We start from the raw sequence: 18,889 nt of genomic DNA, 5'->3' as shown, positions 1-18,889 counted from the left end.
ACTCGCATCCGTTCACTATTTTAGAGCGATAGCTGTACATGGCAACCCTCAACGGACTTTCCTTGCTCGTGTTGCTCTGACGGCATGACGTCGACATGTCAAGCGACGCCTTCATGTCACGCGACGTTACGGTGCCACATGACGTTAGTGTCACGTGGCGTCATGTTGTGAGTGCGGCTTAAAAGTGTGCCAATTATTTATTTATTTAATAATATTTGTCCCGGGTGTGTCTCGCGTCGTGCGCTCCTTCCAGCCCTTCTACCTCTACCTTGCATACCAATCTGTGCACTGTGGAAATGAGGAGGACCTTCTTCAAGCACCACAAGAGAACATAGACAAGTTTCCCAACATCGGTGAAAGGAACCGGACAATATTTGCAGGTAAGGGATGTCGCTAAATTAAAGATGAACGTAACTGTGATCATACGAATTTAGGCTAGCTCTATAGCCATAATGTAAACAGGTTGTTTGGTTTTACTTCGAATCTGTTTATTAAAAAAAACCTCTGAAAGATACTCTATAATGCGGTCCGCGTGGGTGAGTTACACGGCCAGGGGGAGAAAATATAAAGAGACAAATCGTCACAAGTCGAATAATTAACTAAAGTTTTGTTCATTGCCCTTTTAATCCGTTAAAATAAACATGTGTTTCCGATTAAAAAATTCCTTAGCGTCATCGAAAACCACTGTCTTAGTTTATTTTAAAAAGACTTAAAGCCCGTGGGGTTCGCGGAGGTGCGCTAAAATCACCACTCATGCTACAAGCACAGGGATTTCGGCGCGAAAACGCGGAGAACGATGTTAAAATGCGCCTTTTCGGACTGCTTGCCTTGCGCCTGTTGAGGGAGTGGTAACTTTATCGCGCTTCCGCGCTTCCATCGTGCTTCAAGCAGTTAAAAATATTGAACGATTTAGTAACCTTCGGGGAATCGGTGGCCGAGGGATAGCGCTCGGCAGTCGAAGAATGCGAACGCGCGATGGCTCGCTCTGATAGCGAGGTGATAACGGCCGACGCCGGCCGTGGTGACAGGCCTTTTTGCATCCCTGCCGACTATCGGATCGTGCTGCCGACGTTGCCGGCTGGAGACAATGAAAAAAACCAAGTCTACCTTCACTGCGATGTAAACGCCAGGCCTAAAAGGATCGTCGACTTCAAGGAGCCTATGGAAAAAGCGGACCTTCGTAAGGATATAGCAGGGCTAAGTGTGTACCAAATGGACACGTGTGGCTCTGTAGCCTAAAGAGTGCGGCAGCGAAAGAACGACTTCTACAGCTTGGCCGGCTCACGGTGAAGAGAAAGCTGTGCGTCCCCCTAGACCCCAACGGCAGAAAGTTTGGGCCAAGTTACATTGGGTCCCGTCCGACGTATCCAACGACACTCTCTGGAAGGCACTGGAAGAGTACGGCACAGTTCACGAGGTGACCAAAGAGAAGTGGCGAGTGGAAGGCTTCGAAGACATCGAGTCGACCACCAGGATCGCTGAGCTGACACTCAAGGAAGGCAAGCCGCTGGAGAACGTACCTCATCAGCCAAGTCTTCAGGGGGGCACAATGCTCGTTGTCGCACCCGGGCGGGCACCGCTTTGCCTGCGGTGCCGAAGGCAAGGGCATATACGACGCGATTGCCGCGTGTACCTCGGTGCGGGCAATGCCGTGGCTTTGGTCATGTGGACCAAGGCTGCGCACGCACGTACGCGAGTGCTGTAGTCAGCCGAGCGAGCGAAGAGGGATGCGACCTCATCATGGATGAGGCGAAAGCAGAGGAGGCCACAACATTGCCGACGCCGTTTGAAAGGGCACAGCGGGACAAGGCGACAGTCGAAGGACATGACAACAAGAGGGCGGAGGCGACAGTTCGGGACGAGAAGCGCACGGAGACAGCTCCTGAAGCCAACAAAAAAGGGAGGCAGGCGACAACGCCTGCCTCCCTTTTTCGCTACGTCAGCAAACTAAAAGGTCGCTACGTCAGCAAACTGCGGTCCTCGTCGCTGGCCCGCGACGGGGGTCTGTCGCAGTGAGTAGCGACCCTGGTACGATATGATGCAAAGGGTAATCGCAGGAAGCTGGGTCTGACGCAAAAAAAAAACGCACAACTAACGTCTGGTCTGCGCGTAGAACGTCAGGGGACTTGCGGCACGCCGCCGACAGTGTCAGCTGAGTCGACTTCTCCTAGAGAGGGACCTAGACGTTTTGGCGGTTCGGGAGACAAAGGTCGAGAGTGAATGTCAGACCGAGTTTCTGGTGAAACTGTTTACGTCGAGGTACAATGTCTGCGTCAGCCATGCTGTAGGTAGATCTGGAGGATGTTGTCTGTCCTTGAGGAGAGCTGCTGGGCTCATCGAAGAGAACGTTGTATCGTGTGATTCGGGAAGGCTTGTTCTCTGCGATTTTGTTTTCCTAAATCAAAAATGGAGGGTTATGTGCATTTATGCGCCAAACGTGGAGAGTGAGCGACGCGCCTTTTTTGAATATATTGACAGATTTGTAATCAGTGACAGTTTTACGATATTGCTGGGAGACTTTAATTGTGCCAGAAGACAGGACCAATCAAAGACGAAATAGTGATAGGTCTAGGGAAGTTTTAAATCAGTTGATTCAAAATAAGGGGCTCGAAGACCTGGCACCCTGCATAACACCGGGACATTGGGTCCTTTTAACGCACCACCAAGTCATGCCAGGCTTGACAGGGTATATGTTTCAGCGGATTTAGTACCCCAGTGTAACGACTTCGCGGTCAGTCATGTCTCGTTTAGCGATCACAGTTCGGTGAGTTTTACCTTGAGTCAGCGTAAGAAACAAACTAGCTTTTCGTGGGAGTTGTGGAAGTTAAACTGAAAGCTTCTCGAGGACCAAGAATTAATACGGAAAATCGAAAGTAGGCTGGGCAGACTAGAAGGTGTTTCGGAAAATAACATATGTGAGGAGTGGAAACTATTTAAACAGCAAGTTAAGATTGATGCGATTGAACGAGCAACTAATATAACGCGGGAAGAGCGAAGGGTAGAGAACGGTCTTCGACAGGATTTACAAAGGCTTTATGTAGAGGAGGAGAGAACGCCAAGAGCTTTCAAAGACGACATAAGCGCTATCAAGGCTAAGCATGAGAAAATAGATGAAGAGAGACATAAAGGGGCGATCGTTCGTGCCCGTGCGAGGAAATTGATTGTCAAGGAAACGCCCACAAATCGGGCACTTGCGTTGGAAAAAAGTATGCCAGCGGGAACCGGATTGAAGAAATAGAGTACAGAACTGCAATAACTCAAGATCAGGACAGTATTCAGCATGCTTTTGTTGAGTATTATACACATTTGTTTGAAAAGAAAATACCAAAAGAAAAGGGGCTTGATACAGAATTTTTGCCAAGTCAGCCGAAGCTAGATAGTGGTACTACGACGTTTTTAGAAGATCCGATTAGTTAATCAGAGGTCGAGAAAGCGATAGATGACCTAACCCCCGAATTCATAGATGTAACTTAACTTGAAGCCGCGCCTCGACTTGCTGAAGATCGCCTCAAGACCCGCCTTGACTTGAACGCGCTCAAGTTGGCTTTTTCATTTCATAGACCCACCGGCGCACTTCCTTCGTCTAGTCCGGTTGTAGTCACGGCCAGTCGCGGGACTCCACCTCTGGGAGCGAGAGTATCGTGCTCTTTTACACTTAAAATTTGTTGTATATTTGAAAAACAAATTATTTAGTAAAGTTTTTTTTTTTTTGTTACACTTGTTCAGCACTCAGAAATTGCCAAATCTATCATCATAAATGTTTTAAAAACGAAAGTTGCACGCGCATTTTAGACAAAACGATGTTTTCATCTGGCAACGTTCGCACCGCGCGAGCGTAGGTGGGACTCGCGAGCGTGCTTCAAGCCGATCGCCGTCGTCGCTCTCATCTTTTCTGTTTGAGATTTCCCCAACCTCTCAATGGCAACTAACAAAAAATCCGCGCCGCGCTTTACTCTCGATGAGAAGCATATTCTAATTGGGCTTGTGCAGAAGCATAAAACTGTATTAGAATGTAAAAAAAACCGACATTTCGTCAGCAACTCTGAAGGCGGAAACGTGGGAGCGACTCAGCACTGAGTATAACTGCATGCCTGGGGTCAGTCCACGAGACTCTAAACAGCTAAAAAAATGTTGGGGAAATCTCAAACAGAAGTGGAAAGAAGAAGAATCAGAACAGAAGCGAAAAATTCACAAGACAGGTGAGTAACCAAGTTACTTTGAGCAATCGAAGCACTTCAACGAGTGCGATTCGCGGATCTCGCTATTGCAGCCTTTTATACTGCCTTTTCGCCAGCTTGTGTCATTTCGTATTGTCAGAGGTTCCCCATCAATATTTATGTTGAGAGGTTAGATCAACGAGTATAGCAAGACCGTAACATACACACAGTGTGACGAGCGCAGTTGAGTTTTTGATTGTCTCCATAGCTATGTCTGCTCAGTTTTATCTGAATCTTCTACAAATAACACGTTGTGGAGTTTTTGGGGAACGATTGTTTTGTCTGTGCAGTGGCATAACTTTATTGTCGTGACGATTCAGTCGCTGTCTTTATGTTTTTACATAACAAGTAAACATGCTAGTATTCCCTTACTTTGTCTTTGTATGGAATTAGGTGCGCGTTATCCGTGATTTTATCCAGTGCCTTGACATATATAAAACTGCCATTAGAAGGGGGATGCCCCCCTGCCCCCGTGAGTGCCATCTCACTGCTTGTCGGGGCATTGGCGGGGCACATGGCCGCGCGCTTCCCCAACGAGGACGACTGCGATGGGGCATCATACCTGCCCCCTGTCCAGAGCGAGCCGGTTTTGCGGCTGCTTCAGCCAATGATCGACGGCGAGGAAGAGCATTACAACTACATGGGTACAGTGTTACATGCATAATGCGTCTGTGCAAGTTGCAACACATTGGTACAGATTTGTGACCGTCAGTCTTGTATGTTCACGTGCGACTTAAGGCTCTGTTATACTCCGACGTAACGCGCGCGCAGGCGAACGCCGGCCGAAGTCGGCTACGTCACGTCAGTCACGCCGCGCGAGTCAAAAATTCGCCCTCTTTATACTCCGGCGTCCCCAGCGACTCCCGCGGCTGTGCGTCGGTGGGCCGCCGGCGTGGCGCATGCGCAGAATCTGACTACGAGGGCACGTTTCCTGTGAGAGTGCGCCACTTCCGGTTTCTTTTCGTTCCGAATAGCAGACGAAAATTCTGGCGCTTCTTGAGCGCCAAGTACGAGCGATGCCGTGGACGTACCTTGCACGACGAAAACTCGCGCTTGCACTGTTGGTGCACCGCCTGCGTAGGTGGTAAATGTTTATACGCCACATCTTTGACAAGCGCACGGTCTACGGTACTCAAGCTTCCCCGTGTCGTAGAAACACAGGTGAGGACGAATTCCCTCGATCAGCTTCTCGACCCCCGACCGAGTCCGATTCTTCGAACATGGCGCCACACGAAGTGCTCCCGTCGTCTGCTATTGCTCGTATTCGCCGCGCTTCCCGCGGGAGGGCTGCCGAGAGCCAGCGCGTGATGCATCCTGGTCCGTCGTCGCCGGCGCGGCCGGCGCGGAATACGGCATGCTCCATTTTGGCGTCGAGGTGGTTATGCTGCGTCGAACGCCGCCGGTCGCGTCGGTTACGCCAAGACGCCGGAGTATAGAGCGTCGGGTTTTCGCCGACGTGGCGTCGCTGTGACGCGCTCGCACGCGCGCACGCGTTACGTCGGAGTATAACAGAGCCTTTACGTGCAAGTTGTGTGCGGTGCATTCTGGGTACATCACCATCTTTGGGTCCCTGACAGCAGACAGTCGCGGCCGCGCCAGAACCAGTCACACTACGCCACAAATCTTTCTCTGGTTTCAAATACCCGAGAATTTTCAGCCCCAGTATGGAGTCGTGTGTAATGGTCGGCTGCCGCATCAAGTCACAGCCAAAGAATAAAAAAAAGGAGAGCAAGTTTGGGGACTCGTGTTGTTTTGTTTTTTTTTTTTTTTTTTTTTAAGACTGATTTCGAGGGTCTAAACAAACGAGTGCAAGGAAGAGTGGCCGCTCTCCGTGAGAAGGCAACGCGAATAGCTCGCGCAGATCAAACGGGGAAGACCTCGACAATTAGACATGAGGAAGAAACATAGAAAGGGGGGACGGACAACGAAGACTTCCAACTAGCAACAACATTTATTGACCCGAAGTTTGCATATATAGGTGAAGGAGGGGAGGGTGAAAGACGCTACACTGGAAAGTGGGAAAGCGATGGGAGAGAGTGTAGAGCCAGGGAAATGAGGGACGATCCCGTGGGGTAGACATCTAATCGCTCGGAGCCGCTGAAGCGAGGGACGTCAGCTCTGGCCCCAGGAAGTTTATCTCCCTCCTGGATAAGCCTATGGACGGGGATCCGAAGTTGCTGTGACTGTAGTGCATGGCGAAGGCCTCCATGATCTCTCGTCCGTATCTTGAGGCGTGACCTCCAATCCTGGTGGTCGAGGGAAGGTCGGCCGAACAGGGTTCGCTGCACTCAGAGGTGTGTTTGGCAATCGGGTGGTAACAAATCTCCGAAGTGTCGGAGGCGGCTTTCTTGATCTCGTTTGCATGTTCCCTCACCCGATCGTTTAGGCATCGGCCCGTCTGTCCGATGTATTTAGCACCGCAGGACATGGGAATCGAATACACGCACTCTTTGCAGCAGGTTACATAATTGGTCTGGTGCTTTTTCTGGCACGGGGGCGCTGGACCGGGGTTGTTGACCTTTCTACAAATAAAAGCTAATTTGAACTTGCAGGAAAATACAACGTTGGTGTTGAAGCCGAGCGCAATAGATTTCAGGCGATGTGAGGTGTTGTGTATGTAGGGGATGCACGCGAAGCGTGACTTAGGAGGGAGGGGTTTGGACTTCTGCCCCGCGACAAGTCTTTTGATTGTTGTTTCAATCAGGTCTCTCGGGTATCCTGCCTTTATGAGGCGACTAATCTGCTTGGATAGGCTGGGGGTGGAAAGGTGCTGACAGGATTTAACCTTTGCCGAAGCAACTAGATTTCGAACGATCCCATTTTTTACATTCCTTGAGTGTGAGCTGTTGAAAGGAAGAACGGGCTTAGAGGACCTCTGCTGGTGAGCCCAGCAGATACCTTTGCTAGTTGGGACCAACCTGAGATCCAGGAACTGTAAGCCCTCAGGGGAGGGGGCCTCTTTGGTGAACGTAAGCCCGTGTGAGTTCTTCTGGAACACGGTCTCTATGGCTGCAGAGTCGGAGATGGTGGAGTGTAGGATGAGATAATCGTCAACATAACGAAAAACCTTCGCATCGGGAAAATCTCGTTGAAGGTCCGCCTGAACTTTGGCGTCAACATGCACTACAGTCACAGCAACTTCGGATCCCCGTCCATAGGCTTATCCAGGAGGGAGATAAACTTCCTGGGGCCAGAGCTGACGTCCCTCGTTTCAGCGGCTCCGAGCGATTAGATGTCTACCCCACGGGATCGTCCCTCATTTCCCTGGCTCTATACTCTCTCCCATCGCTTTCCCACTTTCCAGTGTAGCGTCTTTCACCCTCCCCTCCTTCACCTATATATGCAAACTTCGGGTCAATAAATGTTGTTGCTAGTTGGAAGTCTTCGTTGTCCGTACCCCCTTTCTATGTTTCTTCCTCATGTCTAATTACCGTTACCAACACGCTCGTTTTGTACTTACCTCGACAAGTACCGAGTGTGTTCAAGGCACTTCGTTTCGCAATAGTGTCGGCATCGTTTGCTTTCGTCGGACATGAACGATAAGATTTCCACAAAACCTCGCCCGTCGCTGCTGGTTATCGTAACATGCGTCGGTTGCATTTGGTTTTGACAGACCGACCAACAGCGGTGTTGTGTCGCATCTTTTGGAATCAACAAGAAAAGAGCCGTATGAGAGCGGGATGGGAGTGTGATTCTTTTTGCCCGAACTGTGGCAACCAAAGGGTGGCAAAAAGAAACTCGTGAGTGGAGATTTGTTACAGGGCCGTTTTTCCGCTGCTCCTGAGATAAGCTCACATTCGAGTTTCTTGAACATGTTTCTTTGTTGCTATTCAAATTTCACCACAACTAGGCCTAAGGTATGAACCACATATTGCCGCACGCAGGGCTGAGAAAGCAACGCTCAGTCATGGACCTCTAGAAAGTTATCTTTTATTCTTGTTCCAGACGTAACTTCTATCATTTATTCCTGCTTTTGTTCTGCCTTAGACAGCGCCCGGCTTGCGTAAGCGATTACTCTCTCTGCTCCTTCTTGTCGCTGAACGAGTACCGCACCGAGGCTGGTATTGCTGGCGTCCGTGTGGATTTCTGTCTCCGCCGACTGATCAAAATGCCCGAGGATAGGGGGTGACTGGAGCTTTCGCTTGAGTTCGCCGAACGCTGAATCGGCGTCCGCACCTAAACTCTGTCTCCGGGCTGGAAGTGGACGTCGCGGCGACGAAGATTGTACCGGCGAGCGTCGACACGCTGTTGATCGTGGATTCGAAGGCGGGCTAGTTGGCGGGCCTCTTCGGCTCTCTGACTGACCACATGAGCATCATCGCATCCGTCATCCACTGGCTCATGGGGCAGCATCGCGTCCAGCATGGCCACTTTTCTGCCATGCACCAGCTCGAATGATGTAAACCCGGTTGTTTCTTGAACTGCAGTATTGTAGGCGAATGTGACGTAAGGTAATACCTCATCCCACGTCCTGTGTTCTACGTCGACGTACATGGAGATCATGTCGGCGATCGTCTTGTTGAGGTGCTCCGTTAGCCCGTTGGTCTGCGGATGGTATGCGGTGGTCCGGCGATGGCTGGTGTAACTGAGCCGAAGGATCTTTTACGTGTGCTGAGCCAAGAACGATGACCCTTGGTCCGTGACCGAGCGTTGCTTTCTAAGCCCTGCGCGCGACAATATGAGCAATTCTTCCAGACAAAGCGACCAAACTGGACCCCCTGTCACTCGTTTCATCGAGACCACATGCAAGCGACGCACGTCACGATGAGCTGCAGCGACGGGCGGCTGCCGAAGTTTTGTGCAAATCTTTCTGTTCATGTCCGACGAAAGCAAATGGGGCCCACACTTACCCGAGATGGAGTGCCTTGAGCACACTCGGTACTTGTCGACGTTTACGTCGAGGTATTTCCGGTTGACGCGTGCAAGCCATTTGCGGTGCCTTCTTACAGAGAGCGACCATACTTTCTCGCACTCGAGTGTTCAAACTCTAGAAGTCTTGAAGAAATGGGAGTCCCCAAGCTTGCTCTCTTCTTTTTTCTTCTTCAACTGCAACTTGCTTCGGCAGTCGATCATCACGCACAACACCATACTGGCGCTGAAAATTCTGGTGTCAACAAAACCAGAGAAAAGTGAGTTTTCATAGGTTATTTATGCTGTCCCGCAACATTCTCCGCAACCCGCTATGAGATCTGGGACTCTGCAGGCAAGGCTAGCGCCGCTCAGGTGCAGCTCTGGCGTCCTTGTTTCGGAGAGCGGAGGTGGGAAAATGGTTTACGAAAACTCTCTAAAGATTCGTGGTGTAGTGCGGCTGATCCTGGTGTGCCCACGCGACTGTCTGCTGTCGGGGACCCAAAGATGGTGATATACCCAGAATGCACCGCACACAACTTGCACGTAAGCCGCAAGTGAATAGTCCCTATACTTATAAAGCTATAAAATGTGTATCAAAACATTTGCACTTTCAAAATACACTTGAGCTGCAGACAAAGTCACGCTAGGAGAGGGCCATGGCATCTTTCCTAGTGTAATGTTACATAATAGCTTGACCAAATAGACTGCTTCCATAAAACCATGCATGCAACACTGCATGTTTTGGTTTAAATTCCTGTATTCACGAAGTCGGACATATATAAAGCGTGGACCATGTAAAGCCTGGTTCAGAGTTGCGTTCAAAGCGACTGGAATGACAGAACAGAGACTCACTGAGACAATTGTTTTCCACACTTTCAGTGTGACAACCAGTACAATTAGTAACATTATCAAGCCATCACAGGTTCTGGTTGCCTCGTCTCTGTCATTAGAGTAACTTTTGTTACTTTGGATGCAAGTGACTTGAACAATGAACAATAAGCAGAAAAATTAACACCAGAATAGAAACATGCAGTGGAGTGAAATATGGCTGATTGCCGTAATCAACGATTGAGCTCACTACATAATTTCTGGTATGTAAATTGTAAGCAACGTGCTGCATATAATCCTCAACCAGATATCTGCTCACCCTTTTCATTTCAGATGCCCACAATCGGCCTACAAGCCCAAGCCCCCTCGGCGAGCCGGAGGTCACGTGAGCAGCTTGCGCAAGCGCCAGTGCTGTAGACACGGGAGCAGCTCAAAGCAATGGGCACTCTCGAGCTCATGCCACCCAGCCGCCTGCAGCCGCTGCTAGGTACAGCGTTGATGGAACTGACGCCTCAAGCCGCGCCGCCACTAGGCTACCCAAAGGCAGGATGGCGGTCCTAGAGAGCAGCTTAGCTAAAGAAAATGAGGTAAGAGAGACCTTACTGCGAGAGGAGCACGCACTCCGCCTCCGTCTCATGAAGGAAGGCAATGACGACAAATTGCAAAAAGGGCAACGGAGCACAGCTTGGAAATGGAAGTAAAGCGAGCTAAAAAAGAACTCGTACTTCTGAAGCTCGAGCAGCTCAAGCAAGCTGAAAAATAAAGAGGCTGCTCAAATTTAACCTGGAACTTTAAAAGGTGGTTTGATTTCTTTCATAGAACTTGCAAGAGGAAAGCTAGGGCTATATCACATGACTCGCTCAGATGAAGGTAACATCAAATATATGTGAAAGGACCACCACAGAATTTCACACCATCATTGCTTAAAGGGGCACTAAGGAGGATTTTGTGATCGTCTGTTCTTGGTCAATACTGATTCTATCGGCCCTAAACCATTGTAAAATCCAAAAATTACAATCATGCAACACTGATTTCTTTATTAAAAACACGATGAAAGGTCGGGACACAACCCTTTCTGAGCGGATCTTTCCGCTCGGGCAAGGCTAACACCAGCAGCCGTGTGAGTGCGGCGATGATGGGCGCTCGTCGGCCAATTGCAAACCCCCTCTCCAGGAGAGGCGGCTTATTGGCCGACGAGTGCCCATCGTCACCGTGCTTACACTGCTGATGGGGTATGCCCCGCCTTTCCCGAGCAGAAAAATACGCTCAGTAAGAGGTGTGTCCTGGCCTTCCATCACGTTTTTAATAAGGAAATTGGCATCACGTGATTGTAATTTTTGGAATTTTAGGATGCTTAGGGCCCGCGGAAACCGTTAGGACCAAGAACAGACGATCGGAGAATCCCCTTTAGTGCCTCTTTAAGTCTTGAGCTTGCATGTGCAACAGAAATACTACTAAAGCCAGTACCCATGACCTAGGAGCAAGATGTCAGTCAATCCTTGAATGATCTGAAGAGGACTGAATTCACTCAGAAACAGTTCCCATACATACCCATGCCTTCTGGAACACTCGAAGGTAAATATGTTCCCAGCGTTACTTAAGGCCGGGGCTATGTCGCAGTGCACAGCGATTCGTCTAAGACTTTCCATACTGCCGAATGAGGAAGCTTCCGCCTCGGTTTTCTACGTGTTTATTTCTATTGTTGCCTTCACTTGAACGGTCATTTCAAAGAATTTAGATTTATCTTATAGGACCACTGCATTCCTCGACGTCAAAAAACCACTGGGTCGTCGTGGCAATTGATCATATGACGAGCCACGTCGAAAGATCCGCACTGCCAGCTGCCACTGCTCCGGAGGTTTCAGATTTTTGACTCAGCATTATTATGCCATAGAGCTCCACAACAATTGGTGAGCCACTGTGGTGTCTTAATTTTATCAACACATGTACAAGAACTTCTGCAGGCCTGTAATGTTGTTTACCGCACCATCACAGCTTCGGCCCAGTAAGCAAAAGGCCTAATTGAGCGGCTCAACCAAACGCACGTCGACATGTTTTCAACGCACATAAACTCAAACCAGACAAACTTTGAGAAATTTGTCCTATTTATAACATTACCCTACAACACCAGCGTTCTAACCATAACCAAAATTTCTTCATATATTTTTTTCTGTTTTGGAAGAGAAGTTTTGTGCTCCCTAGATACAGTCTTACCGTACTGGTTCGATTTTTTAAAGCACCAGTCAGTCTCAAACATAGCCTCACACGCTGAGGAATGTGTTACATTATGCACAGTCTACAATGTTGACAACACATAAATTTTCTGTGTGGAGAGTAAAATTGGAGCGCCATGTCAGGATGCTCAAAACGGCATGCTCTGGCAAGGTGCTGTTTGAGCCCTAGCCAGAGTGCGCTGTTTAGCAGGGATGTGGGTAATCACATATAACTTGCTCATAGATGAAATAGATACATTTTAACTTTTATTGCAGTGCTCCTTCAATGGATACGTATGTTTTGCAGCACAGTGGCAGTGGCACCAACACAGCTCAGTCTGATGTTGTTGCTTTGCTGCAGCAATGATGGAGCTGGAACTTATGCAAGCTGTGGTAGGAATGTAGGTAGGTAGCAGTGGTGGTTGGCAGTGATGTGACCAGGCCACCCAAAGGCCAAATGGTTAATGATGTTCCTAGAAAAGTCGCCAGGGGAAGAAGGTTGGCTCTCTCAGGGCAGGAGCATGCCCTCCATCTCTGCCTACTGCAGTGGCACCATGACAACAACCTGCAGAAATGAGCGAAGGCAATCAAAATTGAACACGCTGTGAACTTTCCCACTGTGTACCGCAAGGTCACTCGTCTTGTCGTACACAAAGTTGAGGCCGAAGTTTGCGGAGCACTTTAATTAGAACTCTCATTCCTTCGAGATGGGCAACCTTTGTAAAACGTGGCGAAGTTCATCGAAGAGCATTTGGAGTGCGTTGATGATGTAGCAAGTTTGTCCCTGCATCCCTGCGCAATACCAGAGCAATGTTTTGTAGATTTTCCCTAGGCGAGCTGTTCAATGCTCCAAATCACTCCGAAATACTTGCACACAGCAGCATATCTCCAGTGACGTGAATGTACTCATTACATTTTTTGAAGACTTGGTTAAATCGTGTATCCAACGATTTGTGCCACTCAAAACTAAAAAAAGTAACATTGTCAAACCTTGGATAACAAAAGAATTATTACATTTATCGCGACGGGTCGGCAGACTGCGGAGTGGAAAACGTTGCGCTGACCCAGTAAAGTCTGCTCAGTTTATTCAAGCTGAGGAGGAACTCCGACTAAAAACTAATTCCGCGAAGGACTTCTATTTCCGTGTTACCTTACAAAACTTAATAAAATGCAACCCTCGAAAATTCTGGAAATCTATTTTACCAGGCAGCACAACTTCAAACTCGTTTATAATTAACGACGTAACTACTATGGACGCGCTGACAATCGCTACAGCGTTTAATACGTACTTTCAGTCAGTATTTACAGTTGATAATTTCGAAGTTCCTCCTTTTACTCATGTTTCGCAGTCTGCGGTTGACGACATAGATGTGAACGTTTGGGGCGTACTAAACCTGATTTTGAAGTTAGACACAAAAAAAAGTCCTGGTCCTGATGACATTCCTAATTCATTTATTGTCAGGTACTCCCAACGGTGCAGTCGGTATCTCACGGTTATTTTTCAGAAATCACTGTCAACGGCCACAGTTCCCTCATCGTGGAAACTCGCAAAAATTATTCCCGTATACAAATCTGGCAACTTACAATCACTGTCAAACTATAGACCAATTTCTATAACGTCACATTCATGCAAATTATTGGAACATATAGTCTACAGGCATGTTATAGAGTTTCTCGATACTAACAATATTTTATGCGATTTCCAACATGGTTTTCGACGCGGTTATAGTACTATGACACAACTAACAGAGTTTGTTCATGATATTGGTCTGTCTCTTGACATCGGTAACCAAGTTGATGCGATATTTATAGATTTGTCAAAGGCTTTCGACACAGTTCCTCATTCTAAACTCCTACACAAGCTTAACCTAATTCTAAATAATCATCACCTTGTGAACTGGATATCCAGTTTTCTTTCTCAACGGTCTCACTTTGTCTACTTTAACTCATCCAAGTCTAGTACAGTTGACGTATCATCAGGCGTTCCACAAGGGTCAGTCCTTGGACCGCTACTTTTCTTGTTATACATCAATGATTTGCCACGCTGTATTTCCACTAAGGTCCGACTTTACGCTGACGACTGCTTACTATATCATGTGATAACTCCTCCGATTACCATATAACTCTTAACAATTCTTTCGTGAATTTTTGTACGTGGTGCAAAACCTGGCAAATGAACCTGAACTTTAGTAAAACGGTTTTTATGACCTTTTCTAGGCGTTCATCACCTTCTGTGTTTAATTATTCATTTGACGGGTTATGCCTAGAAAGAGTTTTTGAATATAAATATCTTGGCCTCCTTTTCACGCCTGATTTATCTTGGTCTAAGCACATTGATACGACATGTAACAAATCTCTTAAAAGACTTGGATACCTGCGGCGTACCTTACGTTTGGCACCACAAGCTTTTAACTTTTAAAACTTTGATTCGCCTAATCCTCGAATATGGTTCTATTATTTGGTTTCCCTACAAAGAGTCCGATATAAATAAGGTCGAATCAGTACAAAAGAAATCGGTACGTTTTATTTGTCGTCGGTATGACAGAAACTTTTCTCCTTCTTCTAATCTTTCCGTGTTAGGCCTAACCGCCGAATTCAGAAACCTCACTCAAACTACGCTCAAACTGAAGGGCCCCTCCACTTCCTCGAGGAAGGCGCGCGGGCCGGCGCTGGCCAATCGCGAGGACGGGTCCGCCGTCGCGATTGGCCAGCGGCGGCCCTCGCGCCTTCCTCGAGGAAGTGGAGGGGCCCTTCAGTTTGAGTGTAGTTTGAGTGAGGTTTCTGAATTCGGCGGTAAGACTTCTTTCTGAGCGTCGTGGTATCGAGCGCCTAAAGTCTCTGTATTTCATGGTTAACTCATCACGTTTTGACTCGTTACATAACTACATAAAGTTTCTCGAGCCAACTGCAACTAGGAGCCACCATGAATTAAACATTTTACCTTTTCATCCTCGTACTGATATGTTTAAATACAGTTTTTTTCCTCACACCATTGAACGCTGGAATTTATTACCAGGAAACATCCGATCACTCCAACCAGATGAATTTCTGTGTGCCGTTGACAGTGGTCCACAGTGATGTCCGACCGTCTGTGTTTAACTCCCACTCCTGCCATAGCCCCAGTGGGGCTGCAGTATGTATAAATAAATAAATAAATAAATAATCTACAGCGAATCGCATTTTCCAAGAAATGCCTTCACATTAACATGCGTCTGTCGTTGCAACGGCGCTGCTTATCATATGGTGCACGTGGAGATGCTTCACGTCACTCAAAGCTGGCTTACGCGCATGCCCAGTGCCTCCACTTGTGTGTGGACTAGTTTTTAAATAATTAGCTTTTTCTATAGGACAGTTTCCTAAAATGCTCTTTTATATATTTACAAGCCCTCGGCAACCTTACCGCCAAACAACTTCCCTTATTTTACCAATTTATTTGCATGAACGAGATTCTTTATTAAAGCGTGTTTTAGGTTTTCCAGACTCCAGAGGCACGGTACATGGCTCCGCTAATGGCACGATTGGATTCGTATTTCGGCTGTCACTTTCTTCCTCGTTCTGAAAGAGCAAAGAAGAGGAAAAGGACGTGCCTATTTTAGCTCGCAAATTTGTGGGAATCGGGCATTCGACTAATGTTTTTGGATATTGGAGTGTTTAGCAGGTATGGGTTAGGATAGCCACCTGCTTGAACAAAGTCAAACACCTTTTTGGCGTGCGTCTAATAAGTGAAGTTTTTCTCAATGATGATCTCCCGAGTCTGGATGCCCGTCAGGGTGTACTCCACGGCATCAACGGGGGGCAGGTGTACCGGTCGCCTGGCCCTCCTCCTGTTGTTGCGGACCCTGCGCCTGACTGGTGGAGGTGGAGGCGGTGGAGGCTGCGGCTCCCTCCTCAGGCATGCCAGGTTGTGCAGGGCAGCACAGGCAGTCACAATGCTGGCAGAACGACCAGGCTTATGTTGGAGCCGCATATCCAAGCAAGGGAAGCGCCGCTTCCAAACTCCAAACGCCCTTTCGACAGAGTTTCGCGTTTTTATGTGGGCCTTGTTGTACCTGGTTGAATGAGAAGCCATAAATAAGGTTACGTGATGTACATTTTCAACTTTACTTGCAATGTGCAGTTAGAAGGTTCACCCTATAAACAAGCATACAAGTCGTTGGAGGCCTGCAACTACTTCCTGCAGATAAACATTGTCGTTCCATCTCCCGCCCGAGCGAACTGGTGAGAGCTGAATGTGGTGTTCAACCGGAGAGTGAGATTAATGACAAGGAATGCTTTATAAGAATAATTGAAAATGAGCACATTGGTGAATAGATATGAATACACGAAAGGATAAAACATCGAGTTCGGGGACGGAAACAGGACTTCTTTTATTATAGTGGCCGTGTTTATGCGAATGCGATACTGGTGCTTGAATCGAGCTAGCGAATCAAATTGGTTCATGTAGATGCCCCGATTTGCTAGCCAGGCACATCGAATCGGAACTGATCTGCTTGGTGGGAGTGGATTGAGTGCTTGCGCGAGGAATCATGGGTATGTTTCATTGCATGTGAAGAGCAGTGATGTGATTGGTCGGAGTCATTTTGGAGTAGCTATTGGAGCAGCCAAAACTTCATTTTGGAGATGGAAAAAGAGCTTTTGGAGCATAACTGCACTCTTCATTTTCATTTATATCACTGCAAATGCGAGGAGGAGAGACGTCAAATATTAGGAGGAGAACAAACACTAGCTGTTTAGTTGCGTGTGGAGGCACCAGACACGGTAACAAGAGGACGACTGATGAAGGACAGTGCAAACTGCCGTGAATGATTATTTTATGTACAAAATCCCACTGAAGAAATGTTAAAATACAATCGTTTTGAGCACCTAGTCCACCAGAACAGACCACGAGACTTATTGCAAAACCAGTACTGTTAGTGCTTGGTGCAAAATCAAATCAAATAGTATGTTATTTGAGGCGATTATCGAAAGTCCTGACAACCCCCGCACGAGCCTACCCTAACGATCCGGCTCGGTAGCAAGGCCTGCAGCTGTTATATTTTCAGTATTATTTAAGTGAACTTAAGTTCTGGTGCAATGTTGGCGCAAATTCCTCACATTTTGGTCAAATGTAGCAGGGTAAGCACTTTGGCACAGTTTGGCGCAAATGGCGCAGCAATGAGATCAGTGCAAGAGTGGACGTAGATGACCAACATGGCGGCAGTCGCAACAGCAGCTGGCGAGAATGTCCCCACCGTTTTCAGCTTCTAGGAGACAGACGTTTCTTTGGCTGATAGGAGAAATAAATGTAAGTTCACTATGCTGACAACCCAACCAGGTGCACTTCTAGCAGTTGTAGGCGGAGCTCGTATTGTAAAGCCGGGGCCTCGCCGCTTATACGCCATATATCAAACTACCTGTAAACAGATTTGAATTAGAGTCACCACGACATTCGTGCTTCAATGCTGGATGGAAACCAATGCAAACAGTAGGTTGGTACACAGCATAGGGAGCACAGGTATCACGGTGACATGTGCTGGAAGGGTGTTTGAAGACTGCTTATACATCACAAACAAAGTCCGCATGATGAACGGTTTTCTATGCGACAATTAGCGAAACAAAACCAAGTCGCTGAAACCAGAGACACCAAGCACAGCAGCCGCTAGCAGCACCCTACGCCATTTTCGCTGCTTCAAAAAGCCAGGAGCTTTGAAATGACGTTAATTCAGGCCCGGCTTTTCTTTCCCACATCCTTGTACTAGAAGTGCACATGGGCGTACCAACCGGGGGGGGGGGGGGGGGGGGGGGGGGGGAGGGGGGGGGCAAGGCATGTGTTTTGCCCCCTCTGAAACAGCCGCCACTGGGCAGGGCAAACACTGGCTGGCAGCGCCCAAGGGAAACCAGACCCCCCCCCCCCACCCCCCGATCCTGGGGGGGGGGGGGGGGGGGGGGGGGGGGGGGGGAGGGGGGGTCTGGTTTGCCTTCCCACTCAAAAACAAGTTGTTACGCCATTGGAAGTGCACCAAAAGCACCACCGCCTCGGAGTGACGTACGAGACCTCAGTTGGGACATATAAATTGTAACACTGCTTAAAGGGAAGTTTCACAAAACACTGTTTCCTTCCAGTACGGTCAGTTTTCACAAATAAAAACCATTTGCTAGTGCGCTCTTGTCTCTCTACTTCCTCGTACTTGTGTAGCTTTCTTTTGGTGCTTTTTTAGGTGTTCCTTCCATTGTGTAGTTTTCAGACACGTAGGTGAATTGGTGAACCTCCTCAACGCTTTGTTCTATAGATGTGCACTGATTTAAGTGGTAGGCCCTCGCTTTATTCCCTTTTTAGAGATTCACTGCGGATGCATCCACCAGTCATCTTGGCTATTGACAAGCCCTCTGCTCCCATGTCGGCTCCTTTGAACTCCAAATAATAGTCTCTATGTTTGCAAAACCAGTGCTATTTTGTTTCCATCTACTCCCCAAAATGCATTTGATCATAGGAAGTGCTTGTGCAGACCAGACCAAGTGCTGAAGCACTTCTAGGATTTACTTGCCTGCCCCGTGGTGTGTCTGCTCTAACGGGCTGTGCAAGGGGAGTCATTAGAAAGTGGAAGCCTGCATAGCCCATGTCTCCCAGCAGATGCCCGGGCAGCCGGTGCTCCTCGTACATGACCCGCAGCCTCGAATTGTCAAAGATGCGGCTGTCGTGGACAGACCCGGGCCAGCTTGCCACGACATCAAAAAACTGAAGCTGCGGACCGGTGACAGCTTGCAAGTAGATTGAATAATACATAGAATCTGGTGGTGTTT

At 48.1% G+C, this 18,889-nt stretch overlaps 1 protein-coding gene across 1 annotated transcript in view; it reads left to right on the top strand.

Annotated features, from left to right (window-relative positions):
• LOC115314898 (arylsulfatase B-like) overlaps positions 1-18,889 on the top strand; it is an 81,605-nt gene that overhangs the window by 43,115 nt on the left and 19,601 nt on the right. Inside the window, exon 5 of the mRNA XM_042289024.1 lies at positions 254-380. Coding sequence (XP_042144958.1) covers positions 254-380 — 127 coding nt within the window. The remainder of the gene's footprint in view (positions 1-253; positions 381-18,889) is intronic.

Source organism: Ixodes scapularis, unplaced genomic scaffold, assembly GCF_016920785.2.
Source record: "Ixodes scapularis isolate PalLabHiFi unplaced genomic scaffold, ASM1692078v2 PGA_scaffold11__112_contigs__length_91849675, whole genome shotgun sequence".
NCBI classification, from domain to species: domain Eukaryota; kingdom Metazoa; phylum Arthropoda; class Arachnida; order Ixodida; family Ixodidae; genus Ixodes; species Ixodes scapularis.
The sequence above is the reverse complement of the archived record's forward strand: the minus strand, read 5'-3'. Positions and strand labels throughout refer to the sequence as shown.